Source organism: Lepidochelys olivacea, assembly GCF_965140295.1.
Source record: "Lepidochelys olivacea isolate rLepOli2 genome assembly, chromosome: 14".
Lineage (NCBI taxonomy): Eukaryota > Metazoa > Chordata > Testudines > Cheloniidae > Lepidochelys > Lepidochelys olivacea.
The window spans coordinates 9,310,049-9,330,684 of record NC_140424.1 but is presented as its reverse complement, the minus strand read 5'-3'; the positions used below and the strand labels follow the sequence as shown (position 1 = coordinate 9,330,684).

The 20,636-nt window shown below is 50.7% G+C and overlaps 1 protein-coding gene across 1 annotated transcript; it reads left to right on the top strand.

Annotated features, from left to right (window-relative positions):
* Nucleotides 1-1,531: 1,531 nt before the first annotated feature.
* Nucleotides 1,532-19,316, top strand: ADAP2 (ArfGAP with dual PH domains 2). Its single transcript, XM_084648383.1, has 11 exons — nt 1,532-1,802; nt 5,469-5,599; nt 6,141-6,232; nt 8,593-8,678; nt 10,064-10,182; nt 10,881-11,027; nt 13,185-13,268; nt 14,886-14,948; nt 16,501-16,578; nt 17,153-17,379; nt 19,179-19,316. Exons 1-10 carry the CDS (start codon nt 1,709-1,711, stop codon nt 17,369-17,371), a joined length of 1,113 nt encoding a protein of 370 aa, XP_084504509.1. The 5' UTR covers nt 1,532-1,708; the 3' UTR covers nt 17,372-17,379; nt 19,179-19,316.
* The last annotated feature ends 1,320 nt before the right edge of the window (nt 19,317-20,636 follow it).

Sequence of the window (20,636 nt, the reverse complement as noted above, 5' to 3'; positions counted from 1 at the left end):
GTGAGCCACAGCCCCAGAGCTCCCAACCCCCCTAGGATCTGATCTGTGTGAGCCCCAACCCCAGAGCCCCCAACCCGCCTAGGGTCTGATCTGTGTGAGCCACAGCCCCAGAGCTCCCAACCCCCCTAGGATCTGATCTGTGTGAGCCCCAACCCCAGAGCCCCCAACCCGCCTAGGGTCTGATCTGTGTGAGCCACAGCCCCAGAGCCCCCAACCCGCCTAGGGTCTGATCTGTGTGAGCCACAGCCCCAGAGCTCCCAACCCCCCTAGGGTCTGATCTGTGTGAGCCCCAACCCCAGAGCCCCCAACCCGCCTAGGGTCTGATCTGTGTGAGCCACAGCCCCAGAGCCCCCAACCCGCCTAGGGTCTGATCTGTGTGAGCCACAGCCCCAGAGCTCCCAACCCCCCTAGGGTCTGATCTGTGTGAGCCCCAACCCCAGAGCCCCCAACCCGCCTAGGGTCTGATCTGTGTGAGCCACAGCCCCAGAGCCCCCAACCCGCCTAGGGTCTGATCTGTGTGAGCCCCAACCCCAGAGCCCCCAACCCGCCTAGGGTCTGATCTGTGTGAGCCACAGCCCCAGAGCCCCCAACCCGGCTAGGGTCTGATCTGTGTGAGCCCCAACCCCAGAGCCCCCAACCCGGCTAGGGTCTGATCTGTGTGAGCCACAGCCCCAGAGCTCCCAACCCTCCTAGGGTTTGATCTGTGTGAGCCCCAACCCCAGGCCCCCAACCCCCCTAGGGTCTGATCTGTGTGAGCCACAGCCCCCAGAGCTCCCAGCCCCCTAGGGTCTGATCTGTGTGAGCCACAGCCCCAGAGCTCCCAGCCCCCCGTAGGGTCTGATCTGTGTGAGCCACAGCCCAGGAGTTCCCAACCCCCCTGAGTCTGATCTGTGTGAGCCACAGCCCCAGAGCTCCCAGCCCCCTAGGGTCTGATCTGTGTGAGCCCCAACCCCAGAGCCCCCAACCCCCCTAGGGTCTGATCTGTGTGAGCCACAGCCCCCAGAGCTCCCAGCCCCCCTGAGTCTGATCTGTGTGAGCCACAGCCCCAGAGCTCCCAGCCCCCTAGGGTCTGATCTGTGTGAGCCCCAACCCCAGAGCCCCCAACCCCCCTAGGGTCTGATCTGTGTGAGCCACAGCCCCAGAGCTCCCAGCCCCCTAGGGTCTGATCTGTGTGAGCCACAGCCCCAGAGCTCCCAGGGTCTGATGCGTGAACTGCAGCCCCCAAAGCTCCCAACCCGCCTAGGCTCCACCTGTGAGGGCCGCCCACAGTACTACCCCAGAGCTCTCCTCTGGCCGGCGGGGGGTGAGTGACGTTCTGCAGTAACCAGGAGAGCAGGATAAAGCAGGACTGGGGGGGGGGGGTCTGTTCTGTTCTCGCCCCCCTCCCCCACCCCGAGAATTCGCCCTGGCGAGCCTTGTCCCGCCACCAGCACAAGGATTTCCCTGCAGTCGCTGGGCTGCGGGGCTCCCTGGGCGCGTCCTGCCGAGGCAGGGGGCAGTTGTGATCTGGGGGGGCCGAGGGCCGGGGTGGGGGGAGGAAGCTCCCTGATGGGCGGTGACCGAGCCTCTCCCACCCGGGCCGGAGCAGGAGTCGCGTTTCCTCATTTCTAGGCTGAAGTGCAGCCGGGCTAGGCTGGAGCCTCGCCCCCAGCAGCCCCGGGGCTGCGGCAGCGTGTGGCCGTCCGCGGGCGGAGCGGCCAGGGGCAGGATGGTGGAGCCGGATTTCAGCAAGACGCTGCTGCTAGAGGTGCTGAGGGCAGCCGGGACAGGGAACGCCCAGTGCGCAGACTGCGGGACAGCCGGTAAGAGGAAACGTCCCTAGGGCGCAATCAGCCGCATGGGCTGCCCCACGGCTACCTCTCCCCGCCGTCTGTCAATCCCTGTCCCTCCCCGGATTGAATCTCCACTCCCCCCAGGACTCCACCTCTCCCTCCCTTGCCCATATGCCCACTCCCTGCTCGGGACTTGTTTCTCCATCCCCTGTACCACTCTCTCAAGCTCTCTCCCCCTCTCCATTATCCAGGACTGCGTCTGCCCTTAGTCACTTCTCATCACTCAGGACCTCCCTGTCCCTCCTTCAACTCTCTACTCCCCACTTCCCCATTGGGACACCCCCCACCCCACTCTCCCTCTTGCTCTCCCAAGCAGCAGCCAAGCCCTGCATTTGATTTGACTGGAGAGTGAGGCCTGGGCTACACTTAAAAAGTAGACCCACCTGGCTGCCTTGCTCTGGGCTGGGAAAAATGTCCTGCCCTTAGCGCTGCAGTGAGGTCGCCCGAACCCCCCGTGTAGAGGTGGCTAGGCAAAGCGAAGAATCGCTACATGCAGAGAGGTGAATTTACTACAGCAGAAGAAATACCCCTTCCCTTGATGTAAGAACCAGCTACCGTGCTACAGTGGTACAGCTGGAGCAGCTCTAGTGTAGATGTGCTCCCCCCCCCCCCCCCCGCTGTGTGACTTGTGCAGCGCGCTGAGCTCCAGTCTGCCTCTTTGTGTGACAACATTATAGAGATCCACCCACACCCCCAGAGCTCCCAGCCCACGTAGGGTCTGATCCGTCCTGCCAATCCAAGCCATCCTTGTGTTTCCAGTGATCAGGATCCTGCTGCCACTTAATATCAGAATTGTAGCCATCAGTGCTAGTTAGCTATGTCCTGGACATGGCTAACTTGTACTTTGAGCTTATGCTTAAATAAATTGGTTAGTCTCTAAGGCGCCACAAGTACTCCTTTTCTTTTTGCGAATACAGACTAACACGGCTGCTACTCTGAAATCTTACTTCACAAAGTTCCTGAAACCCATGCTGAGAATAGCAGGGAACTGCCACGGCTTTTCACTTCTTTTACTGAAAGAATGTGAAAATGAGCAAAGCACACTTCAACAGATGACATTTAAAGGGACAGTGTTCATTTACCTATCTAGTCAATAAAAAAAAAATTATTTAAAGTAGTTTGTGGTTGTACATCTGTCCCTTAGTCCTTTTGCCCCTTCTGTGATTTTACAATCACATTTTCTAATTGTTTTAAATGTTTTCTGTCCGCTAGTGCTGTGTGAAAGAACCACACAGACAACAGGGGCGGTGGACTGAGTATAGAGAGGGACCAATGAAACTGATGATATGCTAAATGCTGTCAAAACACAAAGGGAACACACTTTTTCTCCCCAGTCTCTTTCAATGATAGTAACCATTGGTGTGACTTGGAGCAAAGGTCAGTGAAAACTAATCAGAGAGAGGGTGATTTTTAAGTTGACGGTGTCCCTTTACAGCTTTGGTTTCAGTCCTCACACTGGTGTTGAATAATAATAGTAGTAATAACAATAATAATACTTTGTATTTATGCTTTTCATCCATAGACCTCAAAGTCTTTTCTAAAGATCAGTAAGCATCATAACCCCTATTTTACAGATGGGAAAACTGGTGGACAGAAGCTGAATCCAACATTTGTCTAACTGGTCACTATTCAGTGTTTCAGTTTTGGGGGCCCCCACTAAAGCTCCGATATGGGCCAGATTCACAAAGAAACATAGGCGTGGCAACACTGAGCATCGCCACGCCTAACTTTGAGGTGCCTAGAGAATCACTTGTGATCCACAAAGCCTGAGTTCACCGACTAGGCTCCCTAGACAATGAAAGGGGAGAGATAAGTCCATTAGAATCATCATCATGATGTTCCCATTACGCCTCTGGCCTTTAGGGCAGTGACGAAGCTCCTCCACTCCTGTCTGTTTCTGCCAAGTCTTTCAGTGGTTCCCCAGCTGTGCCCCAGGTTTTTCAGCTCGGCTTCCACAGCTCTTCGCCATGTTGTTTTCGGGCAGCCTCATTTTCACTTGCCTTCACATGTCCATTTTATTGCTACTCTGGTGATGGGATTTACAAAAGCCAGGACTCAAGGCAGCTCCCTGCCTAAACTAGCCAATGGGAGAGGCCAAGGTGAGGCATATGTCCTAATCCTCACTCCTCTCAGGGAGCTTGATGTAAGTCTGGACTGGAGGGAGGCACCTTCCTCTGCATGAGAGTCTCAGCTGCAAATCCTCTCTTGGGGTTAGGCACCTATGCTGCTTTTGGAGGGGGCCAGAAGGTCCCTCAGTACTTTTAGCCCCAAGGCTGGGGTACTCACCTTGGATGTGGGAGAGCCCCCAGCTCAAACCCCCCTCAGCCTGAGAGGAGAAGAGATTTGATACCTCTCAGGTGAGTGCCTAACCATTGGGCTAGGGATATTCGGATGTGAGGCTCCCTCAGTTGGTCCTGTTGAAACTGCTCCACTGTGGATAAATAGTGAAAGGATCATGGGGCCAGACAAAGAGAGAGAGAAAGCAAATATGTGCGAGGCTGACTCTGTACCCTTGGTGGTTGGAACACTCACCAGGGAGACTCAGGGTCCGGTCCAGTCCCCCGGCTCTGATGACTCTTTAAAATTATCCACAGCAGAACAGCTTCAGCAGTACACATTGAGGGAGCCTCACATCAGAATATCCCATAGTCTGGTGACAAGGGCCCTGCCCTAAGAAGTAGTAGATCCCTGTTCAAATGCTTTCTCCCTCAGGTCAAGGGGGACTTGAACCAGGGCTCTCCCATATCCGGGTGAGTGGCCTAACCACTGGGCTAAACATTATGAGGAAGTTCTGCCTCCTCTGTCATATTGTGTAAGCTCACCGATCCACTAGGCAAGCTCTGAGCCTGTTTACCACCTTGGGCTCCACAGGTGAGCTAAGCAAATCAACACCTATCATCCCTGGTTCATGAATTGCTCTGGGGCTTAGGTGTCTGGCTGCCTCATGTGCGGCTGCAGGGCATGTGTGCAGAGGCAGAAACGTAGGCGCTTGGGAATTTTACTGCAAAATGTAGGTCCCGAGTGAGTATAGGTACCTACAGGGTTTAGCAGCACTGTGTGAAACCCAGTGGGGCCTGATTCTGGGATTTAGATGCTTAAAGTGGCAGTTAGACACCTAATTCCTATTGTGTTTCTAGCCCTAAGTGCCTAAATCAATTCTGGGAATTGGACTTAGGCTCCTAAGTCACTTAGGAGCTTTTGACAATTGTACCCCAAAGGCTTAATTTCCAGTGGTGCAGAGCACCCACAACCTTGTGCAATTGGCATTACATTGACACCAGTGGTCAAACAGGAGTCTCAGGTGCTGAACCAATAATGAGCCCAGGTTCTACTCTGCCATTGCCCTGCCCATATGTACAGGTTTCCTCTCTAGCTGATCATCCACATTTATTTTTAAAACAGATGTTTGATTGCAAAGCTGCAGAATAACGGGCCATTTTCCCTGCTAGTGTAAGCAGGTGCCATTTCATTGACTGCAGTGGAGTGAGCTCCACACACTCCAGGGTTGGATTTGATGCAGATTCTGATGTGGTTTTGATTAGAAGATGTACCCCGCATACGGTTGTCCTCTTCTCAGTGTTTTGCTACATGCTGTATTGTATATTGCACTATTGCCTTCTTTCAATTTGTGTTTAGATCCTGAGTGGGCCTCTTACAAGCTTGGAATATTCATTTGTTTGAATTGCTCTGGGATTCATCGCAACCTTCCTGAAATCACCAGGGTCAAATCCATCCACCTTGACTTCTGGGAGAATGATCTAGTAGAGGTACAGATGGAGAAAGCAAGAATTCATGTCCACTCTGCTGTATTTCAGCACATCCTTTTCTGTCCCATGTTCCAAAATAGCCTGCTCAGATTAACAAAAACCACAGGGAGGCAAATTAATCCCTGCTGGTAACTCTGGGGTGCCTCTGGCCCACAAGTCAAATCAAAGCACACTAATAGGTGTTGTGTCTCTAAAGTATTATGATGTATTATTTATACAGCCCCATAAGTGCACATTGTGTTTTATAAGCACACGGTGGTTTTCACGTATATAGTGTCTTCTACCTGAGCATCCCAATGCCCTTTTCAAACATTAATTCAGCCTCCCAACTCCCTGTGGAGAGGTGTATGTATTATTATCCCCAGGGAGGAGAGTACAAATGGCTAGAGACAAACACATACTGGTGTGGGGAGGCTGGCAAAATGCACAATCTGAGCAGAGCACAATGCTACATTTGATCCTAGTTTCATTCCATGTTCACGTCACAGTATAGATTTTTCTGGTTGCCAGTCAGCTAACTGAAACGTCTTTTGTTTTGCAGTTTATGAAGACGCATGGGAATCTCTGTGCCAAGGCTAAATATGAGGCAAAAGTCCCTCCTTTCTATTACATCCCCCATTCCAAGGACTGCCTGTAAGCTGCTATCTTATTCAGTGCTGCAAACCTTTACAAGTCAGTAACTGCTGCTTCCCCCCATAAATGTGTCTTCACTAACAATTCCCAATAGCATGTTGGGTAATCTGAATGCATGTCAGGTCATGCAGGGGAAGGACTATGTATCTTGACCATCAGGGCTGCAGTGGAAAGGACCATGTATCTTGCCCATACCTTGTATGTTGTTAAGTGACTTATGTTTTTATCTTCTTCTTTCCTATAGCATATGAGCTGTGAATTCAGTTTGAGGACTGTAGTTGTAAACTTTTTTTCTCTGAGAGGTGGTTTAATGGCTTAAACATTGGGATTTCTGGTGTCTAGGAGCCTAAGAACCACAGGTTCAATCCCCATTAGTGGCAATTTGTACCTTGAAGGTTGTTAAACTGGTACAGTCGTTCCATGCGTTTATATGGAGGAGATTTAATAGAGATGGGAAGCAGTCCTGGAGTTTGGATGTTAAAACAAAGGTTATAGGTTTCGGGGATACCAGTTTGGCTCTCATAATAGAGAGAGGCCTGGGCTGTGAATTCTAGACCTGGTGCTAAAGCTCAGGAAGGTTGGAAGGTTGGATCCCATCTTTAGGATTAGGCCTGTTCTAAATATTATTGATTAACTCATCAACTTTGTAAAAGCATGACTAAGTTTGCTTGTGCACGCCATTGGCTTGGGACCCAATTCTGCTCCAGTAGAATCACTGGGGCTCAGATCCTCAAAGATTTTTAAATGCCTAATGTCCATTGAAATCAATGGGAGTTAGGTGCCTAAATACCTTTGGGGATCTGGGTCTGAGAGTTTTGGCATTGACTTCAGTGTAGCAGGAGCAGGTCGTTGATTAGCAGAGTCGGAACTCCTGGGTTCTGTCACTGGCTCTGATATTAATCTTGGCTAGGCAATTAGGGACTTGACCTGGTTCTCAGGCCATGTTCTGAATGAGCAGGAGGTCAGCACTAAGATGTCACCTGAGGTTTTAAGAAGATTCAACGGCTGAAATAGAAGGTTAAAGGAATTAAAGTAGGAAAGAGAGGGTTAAATGAGAGGTTTGTTGGAATCTGCTCTATAGTCTCCCCCTCATTCTCAGGCCTGTCTGTGCTGTAGAATTATAGGAGTTCCCCTGCTTTCCCCAATCTCCCTCCTGGGCTTCACTCCTAATCCCAGCCCTGTGTTCCCGCATAACAGGAGTTCCCCTAGATAATACTTAGTCCTGCCATGAATGCAGGGGACTGGACTAGATGACCTCTTAGGGTCCCTTCCAAGTCCTACGATTTTATGATTCTTTCCTCTACCCCCTCGCTCTGCTCCACTTCCTATTTCAAGCCTGCCTTGTTCCATGAATTCCCCCAGTTTAAGAATTGGTCCCAAACTGGGGAGCTGGTTTTCCCAGTGATAGGGTCGATCAGAGAAAATTCCACACTCTACCTTAATTTCATTTTCTAGGCTTGGCTGCCTGTGATTTGGCTCCAGCGTGTCCTGGAGCATTTTCCAGCTCTAAGGCCCAGATGTTTTCAACAATTCAGTGACTTATTGTAGTTATTATTTGTGTCGCAGTAGTACCTAGAGGTCAAGGCCCCACTGTGCTAAGTACCATACACACATGTAACAGGATAGTCCTTGCCCCGAAGAGCTTGTAATCTAAGGATAAGAGCCTCTTCTGCCGCGAATCAGCGGAGCGATGTCAATTTACACCACCTTCAAGTCAAGCCCGAAGATTCGTAGCACAATGCATTGCTTACAACCAAGTGAGCCCCAGCATCCAAGATGGGAACAAATCATCCAGCTTTAGGTTGCACGGTGCAGGCAGGGAATCTGCAAATTTCTCTGCGTTGAACCCTACCAGGAACAGTGGTTTCTGACTCCCCAAACTCCATTTTGCAGCATCTCTCTGGTGTATCCAAGAGCTAGGAAAGCTGGGCTAGTTCTTCGGGTGGTTTTCATTTCCTCCTGTTTGCTGTTTATATTTCCTCCTCCCTACAAAAACACACGTTAATTACTCTGCCCTTTAGGGAACAAGATTCTTCTTGCAGCTTGCATGGAAACTGCAGCCAGAGAAATAACATGAGCGTGATTTTAGTTCTGCTGCCAGCAAATAGCCATTCCTACCAGCCTATGTTACCTAAGCAAACAGTTACTAAATGTTTCCCAGTTATATTTTCTCTTTGGCCTCAATTGCTCTCCTTGGAGTCAGGGGAATTAGAGTGAATTTGCACCACTCAGAAGCTGTCTATTTCTATGCCTCAGGTAGCACTGGTTGGCCTCATTCTGTACGTCGCTGGAAAGGGCTGTGGAATGTCAGTGAAAGGGAACAGAGGCAGATCTAACTAATCCGTATTTCCTCTCTTCAGGGTTTTAAAAGAACAATGGATCAGAGCTAAATACGAGCGGGAAGAGTTTGTTGCCACCAGTGTCTGCCATGAAACAGGTTCCTCAGGTGATTGTCTGTGGAGGGTTTTTAGTCTGGTGAGGCCAAAGTCCCAAGAACTGCAATCCTGTGTGTGTCAGCCTGATGCCGAGGGTGAGCTGGAGCGACTTTGTTTTCAGTCAGCTGCGAAACCCTCGTCCTCTTTGATCTGTCTGAGTGGCCAGCCAAAAGCCTCTCACCTGAGAGGCCCAGTTTCTGAGGGTGGGCATCAGAATAAGAAATCCCACATGGGGACACTCAGATTGGCCTTTAGGCAAGTAAAACGGGCATTTTCTCACTTCAAGTCCAACGTGAGCACCCAGATGCCTGGTTTAGGGAAGCAGCAGGGGCGGTTGTTGGAGTGGTGGGGTTGGGAGACCTGGTTTCTATTCCCAGCTCTCCAGCTGACTCTGTGACCTTGGTCAAGTCATTGCAGGGTATGTCTACACTTCAGTGAAACACCCATGGCTGGCCTGTCTCAGCTGACTTGGGCTTGTGGGGCTTGGGCTGCAGGACTGTAAAACTGCAATGTAGACAGTTGGGCTGGAACCCGAGCTCTGGGAGAAGGGGCCCAGAGCGCAGGCTCCAGCATGAGCCCCAGTGTCTATACCTCAATTTTATAGCCCCACAGCCTGAGTCATTTGACAGAGGCCAGCCGTGGGTGTTTAACTGCAGTCTAGACATTCCCTTCGGGCCTGATCTTAGTTACCCTCTCAGCAGAAATACAGAGCAGCACCACGAGGGTTAGAAGGAAGCACACTCCCCACTTTCTGTCGTTTGGAGAAACTCCAGTCCCGATCTTTGCTCTACCCGGGAGATTGTGAACTGTAACAGAGAACAGTAGGAGAGCCACAGCCTGTGCTTCCCCGTGAGGCTCCCAAAGGCTTTCCAAACAGTCAGTCATTCTCCCCATCGCTCTGTGAGGCATCCAGATTTCCCATTGTACAGCAGGCATAGCGTGAGTACATGAACTGACTTAGATCCTGCAAAAGAAGTAACAGGAGTAAGATCTAGGAGTCCGGACTTCCAAGTCCTTGCTCTAACCACTCCATTCCAGTGTCTAGTATTCCTCGTATAGAAAGGGGCCTTTCAGTCTGGGGAGGGCCAAGGGGAGGCTGTGAAGAGAGAACGTTCAAGTGATGGAAGAAGGTCATCCGTGTTAGTTAGATGGCAGGAGTGCCCAAAAGGTGCTAGGCTCAGGAATTCTCACCGACCTCCAGGAGGTTCACCCCCTCCCAGGAGCCATCCAGTGCTTCTCAGGATTGGGTCCTAGGTGTCAGGCTGAATGGAAGATGGTTGCCCTCCACTGCTCCATAGTTCCAAGGTGAAATGAGCACCTAGAAAGCCACTTAGACAAACTGCCCGGCTCGAGTGCTGCCTTGGCTCTAGCACTGAGGCGCCCTTGCTCTTGTTAGCGTCTGCAGGCAGCCGTGAAGGATTTCTGTGGAAGCGGGGGCGGGACAGCAGGCAGTTCCTGAAGAGGCGGTTCCTCTTGTCAGCAACAGAAGGCGTGCTGAAGTACTACACCAAAGAGGTGAGTGCCCAGTCCGACCAGTGCACCATCACTGTCCCCGTAGGCACAACCGCTGGACGTTTTGCTGCTTCCTAGACTTTGCTGCCAGGCCCAACCCTGCATTTGGAGGGGGGTGGGGATCCTGTGCCAGGTAACATCTGTGATGTCTGATTCAGCTCTCGTCCTACCTGGGAGCACCTGGTCCTTCTCCCCACCTCCTCTGGCCCCCCGGCAGCCTCATCCCCGTCTCTTTGGTGAACCATGGAAAAGGGACTTGGGCAGTTGAGCAGGAAGAGGAAGAAGGGTTCTGCTGTCAGGAGGCACCTCTGGTTTTACCAGCAGAGTTCTCTCGATGCACATGCATAGGACCCTGCACTCCACCTCATTCCTCCCACATCACACGTCTCTACCATCTATGGCAACCTCTAATTTATGGTTCTCCAGACAATCAGACTGGAGAGACTGGAGTTGCACAGCATCATTTCTCAAGAAAAAAGTCATTCTCTAGAGCAAAATGTGGTTTATACGTGACGCAGGTAATCAAGGCATCAGGCTTCTTCAGTTAGTGCAGGGTGGTCAGTTCAGTGCCCTTGCCAGCTTCAGACATTGCAGGAAGCTGGTCTGCAGCTCCCTAGGGGCGTATTGGTCATTTGTCTCCATAGTTCTTGATTAGCCTCCATAAAGTCACTGCTGACCCGGTGACATTTTCCATTCCACAGTCTAAAGGTCCAAAAGCTGTGATCAGCGTAAAGGATCTGAACGCAATGTTCCAGACGGAGAAAATCAGAAACCCTCATGGGCTGCAGATCACATACAGCAAAGAAGGTCAGACAAGGAACCTCTTTGTCTTTCATGAAAGTGGAAAGGTAAACACCACATTGATTTTGTAATTAATAAGGTAGACTCTTGAACCTTGGGTCTGTAACATGGAAGATGTCTCTGCATCTCTCTCTTTCAATCTCATCTGAAATCACAAGAGATTTGCAGACTATAGTTGCAGAATTGCTACAAGTACCCGTTGCTGTCTGTCTCCTGCTGCTCTGCAAGGCCTAGGGTTGCCAGGTGTCTCGTTTTCGACCAGAATGCCCAGTTGAAAAGGGACCCTGGTGGCTCCAGTCAGCACTGCTGACTGGGCTGTTAAAAGTCTGCTCAGCAGTGTTGCAGGTCTATAGCAGGTTAGTCCCTACCTGTCCTGGCACTGTACTGTGCCCCAGAAGCACCCAGCAGGTCCGGCTCCACGCGCTGCCCTCGCCCCCAGCACCAGCTCCACATTCTCATTGGCTAGGAACCGCAGACAATGGGAGCTGCGTGCGGGGGGGGGGTGTGCCTGCAGGTGAGAGCAGTGCATGGAGCCTCCTGGCCCCCCACCTAGGAGCCAGACCTGCTGGCCACTTCTGGGCCGCAGTGCGGTGCCAGGGCAGGTAGGGAGCCTGCCTTAGCCCTGCTGCACCACTGACCAGGAGCCTCCAGAGGCAAGCCTGTGCCCCAACCCTGAGCCCCAACTCCCTGCCCCAGCCCTGAGGCCCCCTCAAACCAGAGCCCCCTCCTGCATCCTAAACCCCTCATTCCCAGCCCCAGCCCAAAGCCCACACCCCCAGCCCAGAGCCCATCCCCCCTCCCATATCCCAACTTCCCGCTGCAGCCGAGAGCCACCCCCCTGAGCACCTCATTTCTGGCCCCAACCCAGAGCCTGCACCCCCAGTTAGAGCCCTCCCTCTCTCCCCCACCCCAACCCCCTCCCCGAGCCCAGTGAAAGTGAGTGAGGGTGGGGGAATGTCATGAGTGGGGGGCAGGGTCTTGGGGAAGAGGCAGGGGCAGGGCCTCAGGGAAGGGGTGGGGCCAGGGTGTTCGGTTTTGTGCGATTAGAAAGTTGGCAACCCTAGTAAGGACCTGGCCCTGCAAAGACTTACACATGCTTACTTCATGTGCTGTCATTAGTCTCAATGGGTCTACTTACTGTCCCAAAAGTTAATCACATGCATGAGTCTTCACAGGATTGGGACCTAACTTTGTATAATTGACTTATACAATTCTGCAGTTATATTCAAGGAAGCGTTGTGATGGTCTCTATTTTATACAGTGTTTTTCATGAGTATCGTCATGTTTTGCATTTTAATTCTCTCCAAAACAACTCTCAGACTTAGATCAAATCTATAGAGGTTTTTCTGATTTTCTCAGAAGCATGGTTGTTCCCCAAGCCAGTGCCCTCAAGCCATGTACTCACATCCAAGACAAATCCAAATTCAGAAGGTTTTAAGCAAGTGCTCATTGAATCAATTAAAAATTATTCCCACAGTCTCTGTGAGTTAGATTCTGATCAGTATCCCAATAGGAATATTCCCATTATACCTAGAATCTTCTTGAAAGGGCATTTTCTAAATTATTCTTGATGTTTGATGTTTTATTAATATCTGGGATGTCTTGGAAACACATAAAGAACAAGCCACAACACCTGATCCCAGTACAGGTGTTGCTGTAACAGTGACTAAAATAGCATTGTTCTCAAATTTATTATGAACACCTGCCTGGGATGGTCTAGATAATACTTAATCCTGCCTCAGTGCAGGGACTAGACTAGATGATTTATCAAGGTCCCTTCCAGTCCTGTGTTCCTATGGTTCTATGATTATGCATAATGATAATTAATATACCTTATATTTGTAATATGTTAATGTCATTCATTCATCCCAAAAGTGAACCACAGGCAACGTGTGCTACTACCCATTAATGGCAGTCCATGCTTGTTGCATAGCTTGTTTTTTCTAGGAAATGTTGTCTAATGGTTAAAGAACTGGAAGGCAGGACTCCTGGGTTCTCTTCTCAGCTCTGCCACTGAGTCACTATGTGACCTTGGGCGAGTCACTGTCTCTGCACCTCAGTTTCCCCAAGGCGCTGCTGGAAGAAACAATAAATGTTTGCAAAGAACCTGCAGATCCTTTGGGTGACAGGTGTTCTAGAGAGGCAGCAGCATTATCCCACCACATTATTCCTGTCATTACATCTGTATTTGCCGTCTCCCCTAGGAAATTGTTGACTGGTTCAATGCCATTCGGGCAGCGCGTTTCCATTACCTTAGAACCACCTTCCCCACCGCTCCTGAGGCCGAGGTGAGAACTGAAGGTGCTTTAAGTGTGGAAAAGCATCATCTTCCTTTCTGTGCTTGTGCCCTCTTCAATAAGAGCATGGCATTGGGAATTCCTCCTGCATTCATGTTCCCTTCTTGCAGCCTGGGAGGGACCACAACTATGGGCTTTAATAGAGACTCATATGGCACCTAATTTCCAGCCTGCATCAGCCTGGCCACCAAACTTCTGCCTGCAAGATCTGCATGTGGAAGCAGTGTCATGTGGGAAGCTGGCCCTGATGCACGCAGACTGAGTACTTAGATATCGAAGTACCTGATGGGTATGGGGAAAAATTCCTCTGTGTGGGAACTGTAACTTTTGTGTATAAACAACTGCAGCCCAAACACATACAGAGGCCATTTTGGAGAGTGTGGTTCTGTAATGCTGATTTAGACAAGACCTACTGGGAGACCATACATCTGTTTTCTCCATGGCTCTGTACGTTCTGAGGATCTTTCAACCTGAACTGCTGGGGATCCTCTTTTTTGGGATTCATTTACTAGAAATATATTTCAGTCAAATAAAGAGAGGAAGTCAGGTTTAATGGCAAGCACAAGGGACTGGAAGCCAGGACTTCTGGGTTCTCTTCTTAGCTGCTTACTCAGCTGAGCCAGTTCATCTCTCCATGCCCCAATTTACCCATCTAGTAATAATGAACAACCTGAGGGGGAGGGGTCTTGTGAAGCATCATTCAGTGATTTCTTTAAAGGAACCTTCAGACACTGTGTAAGTGCAAAATATCATCCTTTCTCCAAGTGACCAGACGTTTCTTTCTAAGCTTCTCTAGCCCATAATGGAGAATTAATGGCTTGACCAAGAATTTTTGTTTCTCTATTAGCCATTTTCTTTCTGTCCATGTGCTGTGACCCTCACGTTATATTTGTCAGTCACTTACAGTCTGACTTTCCATGCATCCCATCAGGCCCTCTCATCCTCCCTCTCCAGTGCTGCCACTGGCTAGTTACTCTCAATCTTCTGGCACCTAGGCTAGACTCCATTAACCCCCTTCATACTCCTGTTGATGCAAGCACAGGTCCTTTCCTAGTGGAGTATTCCATGGTCAGCGGTACACAGAGGTGTAATATTGAATGTTACTCCCGTAAGCGGAAAGACACCCTGTGGAGTCTGCTAATCAATTGGGCAGCTTCTAGGTTATTTCTGCATTTTAGTTGAGGTGTTTCTCCTTCCCATTGACATGACAGAGTTTGTCTCTCTGCGTGTGTGTGTATTTCTTCTGTCTCCAACATGCTATTCACTTTGATCAAGCATAGGTAGGGTTAGCTTCTCCATTTTCAGTATAACCAGACAACAGCTCATTTAGTACCACTTAGCAGGTAAGTTTTGGTAGGGAGTGTTCAGGACAGCATAGAAGTGGGGAACATGCTGTATACATACAGTATACAAAGGTAGATCAAGCGTGGGAGCTAAAATATGGTCTCCATTTAAAATGTGACCCTTAACAGAACGAACATATGTTCCTTCCTTTTATTAAGTAGACAGACAGATAAGCAAGCAAAACCCTGCTGGTTATTTGCTTTGACAAATTAGAAGAGAACGCTGGTGTGACTGAGCTGGTAACCAATGTCTCTGTTCTTCTAGCTCATACCCAAGATTACAAGGAATTATTCCAAAGAAGGCTATATGGAGAAAACAGGGCCAAAGGTAGTTCCACTTGAATTTCATACCTGGTTAAGCACCATGTAAATGCTTGGCACTAGCCAAACATGACTCTTCCCCTGAAGTAGTGTGTTTGCTAATACTGCCATGATTATGATGAAGCAGTTTGCTAGGAGTCATGTTTAAGTGAGCCCCAGTTAAATGGAATAGACCAAAGGTGGCCAGACTGTGGCTCGTGAGGCACATGCAGCTCTTTTACCATTAAAATGCGGCTCGCGGAGTCCCCCACCCCTATCCCATTCTTCACCTACCAGACTGGAGGGGAGGGGGGGAAGCTCAGGACCTCTGCCTGCAGAAGGGTGGTGCAGTAGGAGCTTCTGTCCAGCAAGGAAGGGGCTCTCAGGGCTTCTGCCCAGCAGGGGTGTGTGTGTGTGTGTGTGTGTCTTGGGGCTTCGGGCCTGCGGGGTGCACCTGCCAGGGCTCGGGGCTTTAGCCCCACTGCAGCTGAAGCCCTGAGCCCTGGCAGGTGCCTGACGTCTCAACCCCTGGCTCCCAGCAGGTGTGCCCCAGCTCTCGAACTTCTGAAGATTGTCATATGTGGCTCAGAGGGTTAGTAAGTTTGGCCACCCCTGGCATAGACTGCATTTCAGTTTATACAGTGTTTTGGGATCCTGTTTTATTTCTGTATGAAGATAACTTTGAGGGTTTCTTCTACGGTGTGGCAAACTAAAAGTGTGATGGAATAATTGGGGGCAGTATTCCTGGAATTGCAAAGTTATATTATTTAGCACAAGGAGGTGGCTGTATCATGATCTTCTTTGTTAACTGCAGGTCTGTATCACCATGTAATACCCAGTATAGCAGAAGTATTACAATGCGGATCAGCCTAATGCAATCCTCTGCCCTCATCTGTTCTCCTCTTGTATGTAGGCCCTTTGTCCTAGCCCACCAGTTCAGTAAGTGAAATGGGGGAATTCAGTTTTCTTTGCTGGCATCACGATCGGTGTCAGATTGGAAACCAAGGGGAGAAGGCTCTGTTGCTTCTCTGACATTCCCTAGCTCCCCACACACACTCAAGCTCCATCCTGAGTCCGTGCTACTGCTTAAAGGATCAGCAGTGAAGCACATAATGCTGGTCTGAAAGTAGCGTTTGTTAGGCTACTTCAGGGTAAACAGGTGATTCAGTGTGTCTGCCTGCAGGTAGCACCATGGCACCTGACCTTTGGAAGGTTCCCAACCAGGAGGACTACAGACACTTGTTTTTTTTAATGAAAGTCTAAATTCTGCAGAAGCTGCAGCAAGCCCCAGAGAAGGGCCTGCCTAGCTCAGCACAGAGGAACGAGTGGCTCAGTTCCATTTCTGCCTCACGCTGAAGATTACACCTCGGTAAAGAATGTGCACAAGTCACTCGTGTTAACATCAAGGGAGAAGGGAAGTGAGGCTCTGGGCACAATGGTGAACCACAGAACTGCGTTACACTGAGGAACTGAAACTGAGCCAATGGGCAGCGTTAGCAGGATACCAGAAGCCTGCCAGGAGTGGCAGAACCCCTGTTCCTGGGAGCCAGATCATTAAAGAGCTGCTTCTCTCTCTGTAGCACAAGGAGGCCTTTAAGAAGCGCTGGTTCAGCCTGGACTCTCAGGAGAGGAACCTGTTCTACTTTAAAGACCCGCTGGTAAGAGGAGCACTCATTCTGTAAGTGGAGCCCCTTTGCAGAGGGAAGGTAGGGGGTTGGGGGTTCTGTGCCACCCACCCTCCAGGAACAGCACAAGCTCAGCACCCATTTGGGCCCCGTAGTGAATGGCTGGATTTTCAAGAGAGCTGTGCATGTCAGGAGCGGATCACTTGGAGATGAGTGGCCTTGAGCTCTTTTGAAAGTTTGGCTGTCCCTGGGTAGCAGCTGTCTAGGGTACTTAGGGTAAGATGAACAATAAGGCAGAGCCTGGAATAGACCCCAGTGCTGTGTTTTAAACACAGGACGTCCTCCCTGTGGTCTTGGTATTACCAAGCCTGCCCCTACCAGCTCCAAAATCTGCAGTTCCCGAGTTCCCTATTTTGAGAATGCTTTTGAGTTTTTAAATCTCAGGGATTTTCCCTGACCCCTGGGTCCACCTACTCTGTGTCCAGGGCAGTTTCCCCTCCATATGGAACCTATTGCTTCTGCCTTTCAGATGACAGCACGGTACTACCCCTGAGAGCAGTGAACCCCTGTAATACGATCCATGATTGTCCTGCTTTCTCCTACCTAGGATGCCTTTGAACTGGGCCGAGTTTTTATTGGAAGCAAAGAGCAGGGATATGAGGTCCAGGCTGACTTGCCCAGAGGAGTCACAGGGAAGAGGTGGAAAGCTGGGCTCACCATAGTCACGCCACACAGGAAGTTTGTGTTTGTGTGTGAAAATGACAGGGAGCAGAAGGAGTGGACAGCGGCTTTGAATGAAGTCATCTCCCAGCCTCTGACAGCCTAGGACTAGTGGTGAGTTCCAGAAAACTGGACTTTCTGCGTCTGGTTCATCACTGCTCTGTGGTCTCTTTATGCCAGCTAGGCTGGCGGTAGGCCCCCTCAGGGAATATCCCTGGCGGTAGGGCTGCTTTGCCCAAGTGCAGCAGCCATGGGCAGAGAAGAGTGTGGGTGGGACTGGGCATGGCCAAGAGGGACCCCCAAGTGGGGTCCCTGCAGCTACTTAGGGCAGCTCTAGACTGACCTGGGGGTTGCACTGGCCCCCAGATCTCCTGAATAGAGGGGAGACAAGCCGCTTCTGCGCTGGCATCTGTGACAGCCTAGGGATCAGTCTGCCCCCTGTCGCTTCATGACCAGTGGGACAATGTCAGCTTAAAAATCATGGCCAAACAAGAGATTTACTTAGGAGCATTTCTATGGCTGTCCTCACCAGAGCCTCTGGGAGCTTCACAGACACTATTGAACCTGATCCTCTGGTGCTGGCCAGTGTTCCTGTTTCTTGGAAGCTCGGTGATGCTTCGGTCTGATGACTCACATCACCATAACTCTCAAGCTGCAGAGAGTATTGGTGTGTATGTGGGGGGGAGTTGTAGCCAGCCTGGTCAGCTGGGCTCGGCACTCAGAGCCTCCTGGCTGCAGGCAGGAAATGTTCCAAAGGAGGCACCAACTATAAGAGGGCTTCACAGGCATGGCTGAAAATAGCTCACAAAACTGACAGATAGAATCAGCAGGGGAATGAACATGAGGAGGGTCAAAGGCCCGGAGCCAAAGGAGAATGTGGGGGGAAAGCCACATACCCTGAATGTAACTGAATGCAGAATCAAGACAGATCCTAAATCCCAAGTGCTTGCTGTGCAGTCTCAGGGCCCAGTCTTTCTGACTAGCCAAGCTCTGCTCAGTACAGTATCTGGGGTGGGGAGGAAGAAGCAAGGCAAAGGTTTGTGGTTTCCGCTCTGCAGTTCCTGAGCTCTGAGGCTGGCCAGGGATTGTTCTACATTACACTTGGCTCCCCATGGCCCCAACAGGCCATTTTGGTAGTCAGGAAGAGCTGGAGCACAGAGGCCCTCTAACCATGTCCCCTTTTGCTCGGGGAGAGAGTGAAGGAGTGAAAGGAAGTGAGGGAGCTGACCTGCAGGAGACTTGAAGCTTGGAGCAGGCTTGCTGAAGGGGCCAACCAGAGACACCTGGTGCAGGAAAGGAACCTCAAGCTGCTGCTTCCTTGCAAGAGAGCTGAAGCAGGCCTGGGTGGGGAAGGGAAGAGACTGGACCGACCCGACTGACTTACTCACATTGAGAAGCTGCAAGGGTGTTAGCTGGGGCAGGGCAACTGCAAGCTGATAAGAGAGGCTATGTGAAGGAATCTTTTTTGCTCACCCAGGCTGTGGGACCATGCCCTGGGACAGATTTTTGGGACTCGGTGAGTGACTGGGGAATTTCCCAGTTCCCTTCCCCCAAAAAGGAGCCCAAACAGGCTGTGTGTTGAAAAGACAAACTTTCATTAAAGCTTCTTGGACTCTTATTAAAGGAAACCACCTCCCCCAGATCCTTCTGGGAGGGGAGGGGATGGGGTGGAGAGGAGACAGGTCACCCCTCCCTCATGTTCCTACATCCAACCATGCCTCCTTCACTGGGGGCTTTGAGGGGCAGTGGCATAGAACCAGCTACACTGCCCAGTGGTCCCCCAGGCCAGGGGAATCCTCAACTGGGCTATTAAGCTGGCTTTGTAGCAAAGGGTCTGGCTCTCAGCATCACGCACACCTGGTCATTATTAGTTCTGGGTGCCATTAATTGTCTGTGTCTTGTTCATATTTCAGCAGAGGCCACTCTCAGGCTGCGCTGACCACCAGACCAGATGACTTGGGCACACGGGTTGAGGTGGGAAGATAAACTCAGAGACATTTTACCTGCTGACAACTGTTTTTGCCTTTGTCTTCTGTCCCGGAAAGAGGGGAGCGAGGGATTGCATTTCCAAGGCTCATTCCAGTCCAGCCTACAAGGGCCATGGTGTTTGGTGGGATGTGGCCACCTTAGCAGTAGGAAGCAGACCAAGATAACCACACTCAGTTCATGGGACTATCAAACGTTGTTATGTTCAAAGAGCCTTTTGGCTGCTGCTGACATGGACTGCACTGGAGACAGCGACCAGGAGAAGAGAGTGCTGCATCCCAGTGTTAAGGCCTACAGGGGGATTTTCAAGAGGGCTTAGCACTGCCCTAACTCTGTTCCCACTGAAATCAGTGTGTCATGACCCACGGGTCTCAAACACGGGCCCACAAGGTTCATGGAAGCTGCCACGTTCCAGCCCACCACCCAGCAGCCAGCTGGCAGCAAGTTACCTGAGACCCATGAACCTCAGCTCCAGTGTAAGGCTCCGCTCTTGAAGTCCAAATGGCAGAGTCCCAGGGCAACTGATCATCCCGCTGGCCCTACTGAAGCCAGCAGCAGGAACAGGAAGCTGTCTGAACTGGGGCTGTTCTGGACTGTTCGCCTGTGCTCCCCTGGCTTGATCTTCTGGCATCTGCCTCACGGTTCCTGACGTCCAGTTTGTCTCCTGCCTCTGATCCCCTGATATCCTGACCCAGCCTGACTCTGGTTCCTGACTTGTGGTTTGCTTCTGACCTCGTGCTATCCCGACTCCTGTCTCAAGCCTGTGGATTTGGCTCTATTAGGTCTGTCTAACCCGGCTGTGACATAGTGGGAGTTTTACCATTGACTCCAGTAGGAGCGGCATTATGCCAATGCTGAGCACCCAGCCTACGAGCAAATCCTAAGAGGGGACGTGCAGCCCTAACTCTTGTTGGCTTCAGCAGGTTCTCGGAACCTCCCAGGATACGTCCCATGGGTTAGAATGAAAGGACTGCCCCCTTTTGTTATAAGTGGGTCCAAGGCCCTGTGTTGGGTTGTACGTTTTGGTGACAAAATCCCCAAATTCTGGAAAAATAAAAGACAGTTTTGACCTCCTCTGACTGCCTATGTAATCACAGTAGTAAGGAATCCCTGCACAGCACCCTTTATCCCAGGATCTCAACTCTGACCCCATATTACAGATGCGGAATCTGACAGACAGGGAGAGTAAGGCCAATTTTGTCAAAAGCAAGGACCGATCTTGGGCATCCAGTCTGAGATACCTTGGGCTTGATATTCAGAAGTACAGGGCCCTCACAATCCACATAAATACAGTTGGGGCTATGGGCCGACACTCTCTTGACAATTAAGCCTAAATTGGGCACACCATATCAGAGACCACTTTTGTCTTGCCTTTAGGCCCACAG

What these genes read in the sequence shown, in the direction of transcription:
- ADAP2 (XM_084648383.1), top strand. Translation starts at nt 1,709, where the DNA reads ATGGTGGAGCCGGATTTCAGCAAGACGCTGCTGCTAGAGGTGCTGAGG. An exon ending in CCATGAAACAGGTTCCTCAG is followed by an intron (nt 8,679 to 10,063) that starts GTGATTGTCTGT and finishes TGCTCTTGTTAG; the next exon opens with CGTCTGCAGGCAGCCGTGAA. An exon ending in TGAAGTACTACACCAAAGAG is followed by an intron (nt 10,183 to 10,880) that starts GTGAGTGCCCAG and finishes TCCATTCCACAG; the next exon opens with TCTAAAGGTCCAAAAGCTGT.